At 41.2% G+C, this 15,543-nt stretch overlaps 1 protein-coding gene across 4 annotated transcripts in view; it reads right to left on the reverse strand.

Annotated features, from left to right (window-relative positions):
* The window catches only part of psmc3ip (PSMC3 interacting protein), a 114,115-nt gene that overhangs the window by 68,955 nt on the left and 29,617 nt on the right, over positions 1-15,543 (reverse strand). The window contains exons 6-8 of one of the 4 annotated variants that reach the window (XM_043721582.2): positions 12,429-12,482; positions 10,253-10,312; positions 6,657-7,169 (exon numbers count right to left, since the gene is read on the reverse strand). In XM_043721582.2, coding sequence (XP_043577517.1) covers positions 7,158-7,169; positions 10,253-10,312; positions 12,429-12,482 — 126 coding nt within the window. In that variant the 3' untranslated portion in view covers positions 6,657-7,157. Of the gene's footprint in view, positions 1-6,656; positions 7,454-7,768; positions 8,234-10,252; positions 10,313-12,428; positions 12,483-15,543 lie in introns of those variants that run through there. The other 3 variants (XM_043721581.2, XM_043721580.2, XM_087977678.1) reach the window with 3 other exon arrangements.

A 15,543-nucleotide genomic window follows, 5' to 3' on the forward strand; every position in this document is an offset into this window, starting at 1 on the left:
ATTGTGTATTGGCCTTTTCTATGACCAAGCCCTGCTGTGTGCACTCCAATCTTACCTCTAACTGTAGTAAAGCATCCCTACCTAACAAGTTAATTGGTGTCTCTTTAGACACTAATATTAGCAGAACTATCTCCCTACCTTGCATTTCTAATCTTACTGGAGCTGTAAATCGAGTTAACTGTGATTTCTCTGAGAATCCTACAATTTTAACAAATTTACTTGACATGGGAAGGTGAGAGGCATACCGCGGCTGTACACACGTGTATGTAGCTCTAGTATCTATCATCACTGGTGTCTGCCGCCCTTCTATATTAATTTGTATTACTGGTTCTTGATCAGCTTCCCATGCTACTACAGGGTAGTGCCCCATCCCACCCAGGTTCTCAGGGCATTCCTAACACATCCCATACGGGTTAACAGGTCCTGCTGGGCCTGTAGGTGTCTGGGAAATGGCTACTGGGGATTCCTGCCGTCCAGGCCCACTGTAGGGCAGAGGGGGCCCGGTCCAATAAGGGCAATTCCTCCTAAAGTGGCCTGGTTGATGGCATCCCCAGCACATCATTTCTGGCCCCACTTGAGCCTGATTATTTATCATGTACCTTAGTCACCCATTCCTACGTCCCTGTTCTTGGGGACTCCAGTTTCTGTTTAGGCTGTTGTTTAAATCTGCTCTGCCCTGGATACACACCTGAGGGAAAGCTTCTCTAAAATCCTCCAATTTTCGAAACCTTCCAATTGCATGAGCTACATGATCTCTAATTTCCTGGTGGCTTATTGATGATGTCAGACCCACCACCTCCTCCAGCCTTGACCTGACTTGGGAGGGCATTGCCTCAATGATGGAATTTCGGAACATTGTGGTCAGCAACTGATTAGCCTCTATGTCTTGCTCTGTTTCCAGCCTCCAATTCTTTAACTGTTTCTCCAAGTAGGCAGCCAGGTTTTCACTTTCTCCCAGTGGATCACCTCTCAGAGCCTGGGGGTCCATTTTGGGTGGATAACAGTCTCTTAAGGCCTGCCATACATTCTGTCTCACTCGATCAAACATGACCCCTTCAATCATTGGATTGTCTGCCACATTTTTCAAACGGGCTCGGACCACTACTTCCTTCAACTTCGGAAGCCCTACCAATCTCACCAGCAGTGTCTTCAAGTGTCCTATAGCCAGCAATCGCCCTGTGGTTTCATCTTCAAAAGCCCTGATCCCCTTTCCTGCTCCCTCATGTAAACTGGGCAGCGCATTCTTCAGCCCTTCCAGATCCTGAGTTCCCCAAGGAATGCATTGTGGGTTTCTCCCCTCTTTTATAAGGAGTGGTAGCATCCTTCCCTGTTGGACCTTTTTTCCCTTTAACGACACTACTTCTCAATAATTCCCCCTTGAGCTCGGAGTCCGAAGCTATTTCTAACTCCTCCCATTCTTTCGGTACTGGAGCCTTTTTCTTTCCTTGTCTCTCATCATCCCTTTCTGCTTCCTCTGCATCACCTTCACTGCTTTTCTGTTTCCCGTAACTGCTCAGCTTGTTCTTTTGCAGTTTTCCTAGTCACCACAGGTGCCTGACAAGCTATCTTCAATTCCTCACCCTCTTTCCTGAAAAGTTTCAGTATTTCCATCTCCTGATCCCTCTTTTGGTTTCTATTTTTAGATTTATCTTTCGGCTTATAGTTCTTAATTAGTCCTTCAATCTCATTGCACATATGTACATCAAAGGTACCTTCTTTTGGCCGTTTAGTCAATAAATCCTTAGTTCTTTTTTCCCATTTCTTAGAAATTTTTACAATATCATTTCTTCCCACTGAAAATTTCTTACTCAGTATCTCAACTGCAGTCCCTTTATCCATCAGTACAACTAATCCATCAGTATATATTTCAGTACAACTAATGTATTATCTTTGCTCTCATAAATCACTTCCTCATACCACTCAAGTCCGGTAGTGCTTTGTCAATAGTATAAGCAATCTCTAACTTTATAACTTGCAATTGTCCCTTAACAATCTATCAATTCCTAAGCGTCCTCAATTGCAGCTAGTTAATACAAACAACCTATTCTCATTCATTCAGCCTAAACCAATCTAACACTCCACCTTCAAAATGCAACAATCACTAATGGTTTCTTGAGAAATTTCTCTCTCAAAAAAAAACTATCTTAAATTGTTACAGTGCAAAATAAAATCAAAATACCCCTGGATCTCGAACTCCAGGGAAACAAAACACAAACATTTAACCACCAACAAACAATTATGCAGACAAATCTGATCACAATAATTAAACTATAATCTCTCTCTCACAGACACACACACACACACAGAGCCTTGCTGCGAACAGCCAAAACCTCAGCCATAAATCAATATCTGTCAGCCAGAGTCTTACTTAAACAGACCCTATGTTCATTTCCAAAAGTCCTATTATCTTACAGGCCTTATCTAAAACATTTAACAGTTAGTAACACTTTGACTATTCTCTGCTATTTAACTTTTAATCATTCACTACCAATCTGCCAGCTTTCTAAACAGACCTATAAGTGCTTCCAGTAAAACAATTTCCCCTTCTTTATTCTGCCCCATCTATCTATAGGGTCCTATAAAGCAATTTCCCCTTCTTTATTCTGCCCTATCCATCTATAGGGTCTTATATACACCATCGTGGACTTTTTACTCAGACAAGAAGAATGGTGTGTTGCTTTCCTGGTGCCAGGACCAAGGATGTCTCAAAGAATGTTCTCACGGGGGAGAGGGGCCAGCAAGAGATCATTGTCTACATTGGAACCAACGACATAGGAAGGGAAAAGGTTGAAATTCTGAAGGGAGATCACAGAGAGTTAGGCAGAAATTTAAAAAGGTCCTCGAGAGTAGTAACATCTGGATTACTCCCAGTGCTACAAGCTAGTGAGGGCAGGAATAGGAGGATAGAGCAGATGAATGCATGGCTGAGGAGCTGGTGTATAGGAGAAGGATTCACATTTTTGGATCATTGGAATCTCTTTTGGGGTAGAAGTGACCTGTACAAGACAGACAGATTGCACCTAAATTTGAAGGGGACTAATATACTGGTATGGAAATTTGCTAGAGCTGCTCGGGAGGATTAAACTAGTAAGGGGTGTGTGTGTGAGAGTTTGGGGGGGGGGGGGGGGGGGGGGGGGGAGTGGTTTGGACCCAGGGAGATAGTGAGGAAAGAGATCAATCTGAGACGGGTACAGCTGAGAACAGAAGCAAGTCAATCAGTCAGGGCAGGCAGGGAGTAGGACTAATAAATTAAACTGCATTTATTTCAATGCAAGGGGCGTAAACAGGGAAGGCAGATGAACTCAGGCCATGGTTAGGAAAATGGGACTGGGATACCATAGCAATTACAGAAACATGGCTCAGGGATGGGCAGGATTGGCAGCTTAATGTTCCAGGATACAAATGCTACAGGAAGGATAGAAAGGGAGGCAAGAGAGGAGGGGGGTGGCATTTTTGATAAGGAATAGCATTACAGCTGTGCTGAGAGAGGATATTCCCGGAAATACATCAAGGAAGTTATTTGGGTGGAACTGAGAAATAAGAAAGGGATGATCACCTTACTGGGATTGTATTATAGACCCCCTCATAGTCAGAGGGAAATTGAGAAACAAACTTGTAAGGAGATCTCAGCTATCTGTAAGAATAATAGGGTGGTTATGATAGGGGATTTTAACTTTCCAAACATAGACTGGGACTGTCATAGTGTTAAAGGTTTAGATGGAGAGGAATTGTTAAGTGCTTACAAGACAATTTTCTGATTCAGTATGTGGATGTATCTACTAGAAAAGGTGCAAAACTTGACCTACTCTTAGAAAATAAGGCAGGGGAGGTGGCTAAGGTGACAGTGGGGGAGCACTTTGGGGCCAGCGACCATAATTCAATTAGATTTAAAATAGAGATGGAAAAGGATATACCAGATCTAAAAGTTGAAGTTCTAAATTGGAGAAAGGCCAATTTTGACGGTATTATGCAAGAAAGCTGATTGGGGACAGATGTTTGCAGGTAAAGGGACGCTGGAAAATGGGAAGTCTTCAAAAATGAGATAACGAGAATCCAGAAAAACTATATTACTGTCAGGGTGAAAGGTAAGGCTGGTAGGCATAGGGAATGCTGGATGACGAAAGAAATTGAGGATTTGGTTAAGAAAAAGAAGGAAGCATATGTAAGGTACAGGCAGGATAGATCGAGTGAGTCCTCAGAAGAGTATAAAGGAAATAGGAGTATACTTAAGAGGGAAATCAGGAGGGCAAAAAGGGGACATGAAACAGCTTTGGCAAATAGAACTAAGTAGAATTCAAAGGGTCTTTACAAATACATTAAGGACAAGAGGGTAACTAGGGAGGGAATAGGGCCCCTCAAAGATCAGCAAGGCGGTCTTTGTGTGGAACCACAGAAAATGGGGGAGATACTAAAGGAGTATGTTACATCAGTATTTACTCTGGAAAAGGATATGGAAGATATAGACTGTAGAGAAATAGATGGTGACCAAAATGTCCAGTTTACAGAGGAGAAAGTGCTGGATGTCTTGAAACGGGTAAAGGTGGATAAATACCCAGGACCTGATCAGGTGTACCCGAGAACTCCGTGGGAAGCTAGAGAAGTGATTGCTGGGCCTCTTGCTGAGATACTTGTATCATCGATGGTCACAGATGAGGTGCCGGAAGACTGGAGGTTGGCAAACGTGGTGCCACTGTTTAAGAAGGGTGGTAAGGACAAGCCAGGGAACTATAGACCAGTGAGCCTGACATCACTGGTGGGCAAGTTGTTGGAGGGAATCCTGGAGGGACAGGATGTACATGTATTTGGAAAGGCAAGGACTGATTCGGGATAGTCAACATGGCTTTGTGCGAGGGAAATCATGTCTCACAAACCTGATTGCGAGGCATTTAAGAGACATTTGGATGGGTATATGAATAGGAAGGGTTTGGAGGGATATGGGCTGGGTGCTGGCAGGTGGGACGAGATTGGGTTGGGATATCTGGTCGGCATGGATGGGTTGGACCGAAGGGTCTGTTTCCATGCTGTACATCTCTAAAACTCTAATTGCTACTTTCTATTCTTACTCACCCCTTATCCCACGGTGCAGTTTTCTTGACCAATTCTCCATGTCTCCTTCAGCAACAATACCCTTCGCCTTTGGATCTTGGATTGGAGAGACCCTCTGGCAGGTTCCCACAACTAGGAGTCCCCAAGGACCACTCCAAGCCAGCAGAATATAGTCCGAAATCACAGCAAAAATGCTAACTTTTTTTTGTTGAGTACCCTTATTCTGTCAGTCTCGGGAATGGCCCCCGTGGACAAAGAAGTGCCCTGTTACTGCTGCCCTCTGTCCAGGTGGGTCTCTGCACCACCCTGCTCGCAGCACCAAATTTGTCGTGGAGAAAATATAGAAATTCACCAGGAGACGCAGTGAGTTCTTCAAGAAGTAGGTCTTTTATTTGCAAACAAACAACCGTGACACTGAGAAAGCAGATTCTCGAATGCCCACGAACCTCAGGGTCTGTGGATTTTTATATTTTTTTTAATCATGTTTCTGTTAGCTTATTCAGCATGTCCAACTATATTAACCAAAGTACCTCACTCTAGCTACACAATAAACCAGTGATGTTAGTTCCCATTATCTCTTCAGTTGTACATTCTACTATATGTTATCCTAATGTCACAGTTAGATATTTATTGCTAACTCTGCTACAGTGATCTTCCATTCCAGACTAACCTGTCATGATAGATATTTAGCTATTCCACCTATTACAATAGTCACCTGTCACAAGCTGACTCTACTAACTATTAATTAGATATTTTAATGTCATGTCCCAAATATTTATGGTCCCAATCCTGTCATAGTAACAGAGAAACTTGCTTTATTACTTGTGTAATCTCATCTCGCCATAGTGATCTTTCAGCCTTAACCTTACTCTGCTAATTGGTGTAAGAGCATTCCACTGTTCTTATTCCATCCTGCCTTCCACAGGCCACAGATTGCCAGTGGTCTACATGCTTTAACCCTTCCCATGCTTTCATGTTCTTTATTTTCCATAGAATCTCATACAGACTTATAAAATTCTAACAGGACCAGACAGGGTAGAGTTGAAAAGTGTAGCGCTGGAAAAGCACAGCAGGTTAGGCAGCATCTGAGGTGCAGAGGAGTCAATGTTTTGGGCATAAGCCTTTCATCAGGATTAGTTGATGCATTGAATGTATTCAAGAGGTGGCTAGATTTAGCATTTGGGGCAAATGGGGCCAAAGGGTATGGGGAGAAAACAGCATTAGGCTATTGAGTTGGACCATCAGCCACGATTGTGATGGATGGTGGAGCGGGCTCGAAGGGCTGAAAGGCTTCCTCCTCCTTTCTATGATGACCCTAGTCACCTCCTCAAAGCAAAACAATCATCAAGTTACTAAGACATGACCTGTCCCACACAAAGTCATGTTGACTGTCCCTAATTAGGCCATGCTTTTTCCAAATGCGTGTAAATCCTATTCCTACTTTCAAATCTCTACAGATCAAACTTCTCCTTTTCTGTCCTCCAGCCTGGCAAGATCGTCTACTGGATGTCAGGGTTTCTTTTATAAAATAACAAAACTTTGTCATTTTGAAAATGTAAAGGTGTTTTCATTTAACTTAAGTATATATCTATAACAACAGAACCAAAACATACATTTTACAGTATTTTATTCTGAAAAACAGTAACATGTACAATGTTGTAACTTTTGTTAATAAGTTTAACACAGAAATCTGTATCAGCTACATGACAAAATCTTTTGAGCTAACAGAAAACGTAACAGTACAAGTCTATAAAAAGATAATGTTGACGGACAGTAGACCAATGTTTTTATTACCTGCCACCAATAATCTGGCTTGAGTCAAAATGATTAGCCAAAACTTTATTATTGATGTTTAATAAGTCAAGGTCCAGCTCCACATCCAAGCAAATTACTCATTTAGATTCAAAGCCATTCTTTTTCAAAGCTATAAATATGAAGTGGATCTAGTAATGGATCTAATGCACAGGCAATTTCTACAAACTGGGTGTTGTTCATTACAACAGGGCTATGCTAACTTGACCAAAACAAAAATGAATTGCACTCCTGAAAAGATCTCCAAAAGCAGTTGAAAACAAATGATCAGTGAAATTCTGAATATGGTTGGGCAAGATCTAGTTATCTTCCTGTTGAAATAAAAAATATAGCAATATCATCTCAGTATGATTGGATAAAGCAACACTTGGAAAATGAATAGATTTCACAGCAGCTTCTATGCCAGCAACATTCAGTAGCCAAACAGAAGACTCATCAATTTTTGATGCAATAAATTGGGCAGAAAACATCCTGGGATAGCTTTTGTATTTACATAAAACTTTGGTTGTGTTGCCATTTTCTTTTACAACTTTATTCTTCATAAGTCTGGTACTGTGACCATATGATCTTCATCTGTTTCTATCCCAATTTCCTCCTATATTAAAAACCAAGAGAGATGTTATTGAAGTAGATTCCAAAAGGGATTCATACATCAACAACATAATTATAATTTTGACAATCTCTTGACTGTCCCATGTGGAATACTATTCCACAATACAAGGCATCCATTTGACTACAGCTGAAAATGTGTTGCTGGAAAAGCACAGCAGGTCAGGCAGCATCCAAGAAGGAGAATCGACGTTTCGGGCATGAGCCCTTCTGAAGAAGGGCTCATGCCCGAAACGTCGATTCTCCTGCTCCTTGGATGCTGCCTGACCTGCTGCGCTTTTCCAGCAACACATTTTCAGCTCTGACCTCCAGCATCTGCAGTCCTCACTTTCTCCTAATCCATTTGACTATGTTGAGTGTGTTTAGGGATTCAGCCTCTGCTTCCCATTAGCCAACTAATTAGACAACCAATCCATCCATGCTAATACGTTAATCGAGCTTTTATTTTACACAGAATGTTTGATGTGGCATCTAGTTAAATGCCTTCTGAAAATCTAAGTAGAGTGCATCCAAGGATTCCTCTTTATCTATACTGCTCGTTGCTTCCTCAAAGAATTCTAATAAATTAGTCAAACATGAATTTCCTTTCATAAAACCATACTGACTTGCCTGGCTGCATTTAGACTAAACTCTCTCTAATAACCTCCACTATAACGAAGTGTAACATTTTTCCTACTTGGGTTAACTGGCCTGTAGCTTTCTGCTTTTTGTTTCCCTCCTTTCTTGAGCAGATACATTTTCCATTCTGATGGGACCTTTTTGGAATCTAGGGAATTTTTGAAAATTAAAACCAAAATTATATAACCAAACTACTTCAACAACATCAAGTGACATGATTGATCAGAGTTTTTTCAAACAAATTTCCTTTCCCAGGTAACTGCAATTGTGCTTATCACCTGCCACCAATTATTTGATTTGAGGCGCAACGAATAGCCAAGCTCTATGACTGATGACTGATGAGTTAAACTCAAGTTACTTGTTCCTTTTCATAGTCTGATTTACAGCAATTTCTGGGATGTTACATATATCCTCTAAAATGAAGACAAATGCAAAATGCATATTTGATTAATTTGCCTTTTCCGTGTTACTATTACTTCACCAAACCTCACTCACTCACTATCTAGAAGACCTACACTCATATAAGGAGAGGGAGAAAAGATTCAAAAGGCTCCTGAAGGGCAACCTTATCACGCAGAAGGTAGTGCGTAGAATGACTTGCCTGGCGAGGCGGTGGAGGCTGGTACAATTACAACATTTATAAGGCATCTGTATGGGTATATGAATAAGAATGGTTTTGAGGGATATGGGCCAAAGGCTGGCAAATGGAGCGAAAGTAATTTAGGATATTGGTTGGACGAGTTGGACTGAAGGGTCTGTTTCTGTGCTGTACAACTCTATGACTTTAAAGAGGAGGCAAGTTTAGAAATGGGAATTTAGTGTGAAGATAAATTCATTGAAGACTTTTTTCTAAAAACAGCAGTGATGATAGCATACTTAAAGGGGAAGGAGACAGCACTAAATTTATTTTTCAAATTCATTCGTGGGATGGGAAGCACTGACTGGCCAGCATTTATTGCTCATCCCCAAATGCCCCTTGGTGGTGGTGGTGACGTGCCTTCTTGAATGGCCGCAGTCCATCTAGTGTAGGTAGACCCACAATGCCATTAGGGAGTGAAATCAGAGTGAACCACTAACAATATTAGCTAAAATGAGAAGCAGAAAGGAAATTCAGGTGATTAAAAACTTGACAAAACTATGATAGATGGAGCAAGTGACTTGTAGCACTGAAGGGAAACAGGAAAAAATACTAGAGCATGATGCAAATTTAAGTTGGAAACAGGAGGACAGAGGCAATTGAATGGATAGTCTCAATGTTAATACAAAGAAGTCGGTACTCAGAGGTTAGAGTGAGAGAAGCAGGGATTTGGGATTAATGTTGTTTGTCATGGAGAAAAGCAGCTATCTTAGCATTCAGGTTGATACTGGAATAGTCAGCAGTTTTGGCAGAAGACAGCAGGACTAGTTGTGTTTCAAGTGGTCCTGCAAGATCTGGTGACAAACAGCTAAACTTGGTTTGTGCCATATCTGTTCAATTTCGTGTGTCTCAGACTTGAGGTTTGGAGATGAGGGCCGTACCAGAGGGAAAATGTGTTTTAATGAGGAAAACAGCAAAGATAGAGTTCAGTGCAATTTAGCCATTCAGAAGCTGCAGAAGCCAAGGTCTTTTCCGCAAGGTAGAGAGTCTATAACTCAAGGGGGTTAGGTTTAATGTGAGAGGGGCAAGATTTAAAAGGGACTTCAGGGACAACTTTTTCACATAGAGACTGTTGAGTGTATGGAATGAACTGCCAGAAGAAGTGGTGGAGGTTGGAACAATTACAACATTTAAAAGGCATCTAGATGGGTATATGAATTGGAGGGATATGGGCCAAGTGCTGGCAAAAGGTACTAGATTAGGTTGGGATATCTGGTCAGCATGGACAAGTTGGACTGAAGGGTCTGTTTCTGTGCAGTACATCTCTATGACTATGACTAAGTGCAGAAAATAAGACCAATGGCTAGGCTGGAATCTGTAAATATGGTGATACAGATGCTGCCCTCGTACATAAAAACGTATTCAAATAAATATATCCTCCTGTCTAACGATGTAGTCAAAACAAATGAGCATGGCTTCCTGTGGATCAACAATGATTTTACTGCCAAACAGACTGCAGTATCCTAAACTCCACTAGATGCAATCAATCTTGACACAGTTAGAAATGATGAGAGTTTTTTTTAAACTTACGTAAAATTGCTTCCTGCTCTTGGGGTACCCTTCCAGAACTGCATCAGTCAAATCACAAACCTGAACAAAATGAGAAAATACTAACTCCCAAGATAGCATCCATTCACAGAATCTCAACCAGACATGTAGAAACATTGGATTTATTCACAATACTTGGTTTTGAAACCAAATTAAATGTTGCAAATAAAAACAAAGTGCTGGAGAAATTCAGTAAGTCTGACAGCATTTATGGAGAGAGAAACAGAGTTCACACTTCTAGTCTGATGTGAATTTTCTTCAAATGAGCTCCATGCAAGAATAATTTTAGACTCGAAACATTAACTCTGCTTCTATTTTCACAAACCTACTGAGTTTCTCCAGCACCCACACTACTTGTTTATTTAAATATTGGAAGGACCTTGACTGACGCCCATTATTGAAAGCACATATCTATATTTATGGACTATGTGGAAAACTGGAAGATACTGAATTGCTAGGATGCTTTCTGGATTAGTCTTTTTATGAAGGAATGAAGTCAACAATTTAAGATTAGATTAGATTAGATTAGATTACTTACAGTGTGGAAACAGGCCCTTCGGCCCAACAAGTCCACACCGACCCGCCGAAGCGTAACCCACCCATGTAACCCACCCATTAAATGTAAATTTAAACCAACTGATTATAGAAAAACAGCCATGCAAAGCTTTATTTTAGAATAAACAGATTATTTTTGAGTTAATTAAAGAAACCTTGTGAAAGTCTCTTATTTGGATGATAGTACAAAAGGGAAAAAGGTTGGCTATTTTGGCTGACCCATTTCCCACACTTCAGCCTTTACCCCCTCTTCCTTCCCACAACAGCGATAGGGTCCCCTTGACCTTACCTACCTTCCCACCAGCATCCACATCCGGAGGATATTTAGCCACCATTTCCACCACCTCCAGCAGGATGCCACCACCAGATACATATCCCCCTCCCCTCTCCTCTTGTCAGCCTTCAGCAAGATGCATTCCTTTCGGGACATCCTGATCCACTCCTCCTTCACTCCCAACATAACCCCCACAGCCCCATTCATGTTCCCCTGCAACTGTAGAAGGTATAACATCTGCCACGTTTACTTCCTCCCTCCTCAGTATCCAGGGTCCAAACATACCTATGAGGTGAAGCAGCAATTTAACTACACTTCACTCAATCTAGTCTATTGTATTCGCTGCTCACAATGTGGTCTCCTCTACCTTGGGGAAACAATGACTGGGTGACCGCTTCGTAGAACATTTACATTCTGTCCACAAAAAAGACTGAGCTTCCATTTGTCTGCCACTTCAACACCACCCTATTTTCTGGCCTATATCTCTGGGTCTCCAGTTTGCTGCAGTGTTCCAGCGAAGCTCAGCACAAGCAGGAGGAGCAGCACCTCATTTTCCACTTGGGAACACTACAGCCTTCGGGACTCAATATCAAGTTCAACAACTTTAGTGTTTGAGGCATCTATTCCCATTCCCTTGCCCCAACCCCCAGGCACCAGATCTTGTTATTACATGTTCTACTACTACACTCAACCCTCTGTTAGCCACTAACAGCCCTTATTAATAGTATTCATGCTCCGAGGCTGATCAACGGTTCTTCTCTCTCTTTGGGCTCTATTTCCACCAATTGTTTACTCCTTACTGCCTCCCCCCACCCTTTCTTTTGCAGAAAAAACATTTTTTTTTCTAGCTACCATCAGTTCTGAAAAAGGATCACTGGACCTGAAACGTTAACCGATTTCTCACCTCAGATGCTGCCACATCTGCTGAGCTTTTCCAGCAATTTCTGTTTTTGTTGGTGGTTATTTTGGCGACTGAGACAAACCATTGGTACTTATGGTTTGACTCTGGAGAACTATATTAGATTACTAGAATATTCTTTCCATCCCAGCTATAATGTCATTAGAATCATGGGCTCCCTGTGGCTACTGCATTTCCACAATGTACAGCATTAAATACTTAAATCAGTTTGGTGACGGCAACAGTGAAAGACCAATAACAGCATACATGAGTGACCTGATCCCTGCTTCCCATAGTCTCCAATCTCAAATGAAACCTTCAATAATCCCTGACCTAACCAATTCCTTTATTTCCAGTGGTCCAGAACCACCCCTGCGCCCCAAATGCTAATATGAATCCTTCTTTCTACTTAATTTAAAAAAAATACTCACCATTCTCTTCCTTTGCTTCCATTCTTTCACATAAAACTTCCGTTCGTTATAAACCTAGTCAGATCAAAGAAAATGAAAAGATATTTGTTTTTTTACTAAGCATCTCCAGCTCTTGGGGCATCCACTATCTGTTCAAGTTCTTATTTCTAACAATTTAAGGACATCCTTCCTATAGAATGGCAACCAAAATTGAATGCAGTATTCTAAAAGTGGCCTAACCAATGTCCTGTACAGTCACAAAATGACCTCCCAACTCCTACACTCAATGCATTGATCAATAAAGGAAAGCATACCAAACACCTTCTTCACTACCTGCGACTCTACTTTCAAGGAACTATGAACTTGCACTTCAAGATCTCTTTGTTTAGCAACACCCTCCAGGACCTTACCATTAAGTGTATAAGTCCTGCTCAGATTTGCCTTTCTAAAACGCAGCACCTCACATTTATCGAAGTTAAACTTCACCTGCCACTCCTCAGCCCAACGGCCCATCTGATCGAACTCGGAGATAACTGTCTTCACTGTCCATTACACCAATTTTGGTGTCATCTGCAAACTTACTATGTTCACCTCCAAATAATTGACATAAATGACAAAAAGCAGTGTACTCAGCACCAATCCTTGTGGCTTACCTCTGGTCACAGGCCTTCAGTCTGAAAAGCAACCTACATCCAACCCTCTGTCTCCTACCTTTGAGCCAGTTCTATATACAAATGGCTATATACAAATGGCTACAAATGGCTATATACAAGATGATTAGGGGGTTAGATAGGGTCGACAGTATGAACCTTTTCCCGCGTATTGAGTCGGGTATTACAAGGGGGCATAGCTTTAAATTAAGGGGGGGTAGATATAGGACTGATGTTAGGGGTAGGTTCTTCACTCAGCGAGTCGTTAGTTCATGGAATGCCCTGCCAGTAACAGTGGTGGACTCTCCCTCTTTATGGGCATTTAAGAGGGCATTGGATAGGTATATGGAGGATAGTGGGTTAGTGTAGTTTAGGTGGGCTTGGATCGGCGCAACATCGAGGGCCCAAGGGCCTGTACTGCGCTGTATTCTTCTATGTTCTATGTTCTCCCTGTATTTCATGTGATCTAACCTTGCTAACCATTTGTCAAATGCCTTACTGAAGTTCATAAAGATCACATCCATTGCTCTGCCTTCATCAATCATTTTCATTACTTCTTTGAAAAAGTCAATTGAATTAATGAGACACGATTTCCCACGCACAAAGCCATGCTGACTATCCCAAATCAGACTCTGCCATTGCAAATATATTTAAATCCTGTCTCTCAGGATCTCCTCCAATAGCGTGCCCACTACCAGTGGCAGGCTCACCGGCCTATAGTTTCCTGGCCTTTCTTTACCACCTTTCTTAAATAGTGACACTATGTTAGCCAACCTCCAGTCTTCAGCACCTCACCTGTGGCTATCGTTGATACAAAGCAAGGGGCACAGCAATCACTTCCCGAGCTTTCCACACAGTTCTAGGGTACACCAGATTAGACACCTTAATGCTGTTATGAAGGTGTAGATGTCTACTGTACTTTTAAGAGAGAGAGGAAGCTGGCAAGGGCTGACTGAAAGTGCTAAACAATTTAAAAAGGTAACATTTGGGTGTGAAAACAAATAGTTGGAGCTTTGTTGCTATGTTACACAACAAATTCGAATTTGACCAATCAGTTTAAATTATGCCCCAAGATACCAAAATCCAATCGAATTTGAATTTTACAGTTTTGGATGACATGAGACCAATGAGATAGCCTGATGTTTTGGGGTATATATTGGGCATTTTGAACCATTGACCAGACAAGCAAAGAGCATTAACAAACACAGACGGCCTTCAGAATTGCTCACTTAAAGGTACCTTTTCATATGAAATTTGTGAAACAGAAGACTGAAGAAAAGACCCAGGAAAGTACAGACAAAGATACCAAGAGAAAAGAGACAACTGGCTGGTTTTGAAATCTGAATGTTTTCTTCAACTTAATCGGAGGCTTTATCGGATCAGTATGCTGTTTTGGAGTGGGAGGAAGATAAATTGATCACACAAAGGAGGATTACCGTGTAGACAGTTGTTGTTTAATTTTCTTGTGTTTCTTGGAGTTAAAGAATAAATTGTTAAATTTTATCTTTACATTGAAGGGGTTTTGTAGTTCTTGGTCACTCATACTTTAACAGATTCTGAGGCAAGGTCAGCTTTTCTGTGGGCCTGGTCCAAATCAGCAGAAGGATTTACCCAGTGTCATAACAATACATTTTAATATGTCCAGCACCTCTTCCTCTGTAATTACGGATATAATATGGACCCTCTAAGAAAAAGAACAGGAAATGACATCACCATTGAAATGACGTCACCAACCCAAGGACACTCAAGCATATAAATAAAAAGTAGGCTACACCACCAGTGCTTCATTCGGAGGCTCACTGAAGGTGTTACCTAATATGGTGACGAAACAGCTGAAAACAAACCTTCCAGTTCAGCGAGCAAACCTACATCCATATGGACATTTTTCAAGATATCATTATTTATTTCCCCAGGTTCTCTAGCTTCCATATCCTTCACCACAGCAAATACAAAATACTAATTTAGTATCCCACCCATCTCCTGCAGTTCCACAAATGGGCTGTTTTGCTGATCTTTAAGGGGTCCTATTCTCTATCTAGTTAAACTTTTTGTCCCTGTTGTGCCCTCCTGATATCCTTCTTAAGTATACTTCTACTGCCTTTATACTCTCCAAAGGATTGACTCGATCCCTGCTGTCTACACCTGATTGAATCAAGTATTTAAAATAAAGGATTATACTATGTCCATGCAGGTAGGCTATTTGAGTAAGACAAGTTAGGCCTCAAGAATGTCAGATTTATTTGTACTAGCAAGACTTTATTAAATGTTGTAACCTTTATTAGTATTGTTAAGTTTTTAAAAATGTAATAATAAGGTTAACAAATACAGGAATGGCGAGCTGATTTAACCTATTGTGTACTATGTAGAAATTTCAGGACAGTTCCTGAATCCTGTATAAGTATTTGTGTAGTAAGTGTTGTCAATTCGCAGCATAGACTAAAAGTTGGCTAAAAGATAGGAAACAGAGTGTATTTGTAGATGGACAT

Source organism: Chiloscyllium plagiosum, unplaced genomic scaffold (genome assembly GCF_037043375.1).
Source record: "Chiloscyllium plagiosum isolate Xiang-an unplaced genomic scaffold, Cpla_swu_hap1 HiC_scaffold_32, whole genome shotgun sequence".
In the NCBI taxonomy this organism is placed as follows: domain Eukaryota; kingdom Metazoa; phylum Chordata; class Chondrichthyes; order Orectolobiformes; family Hemiscylliidae; genus Chiloscyllium; species Chiloscyllium plagiosum.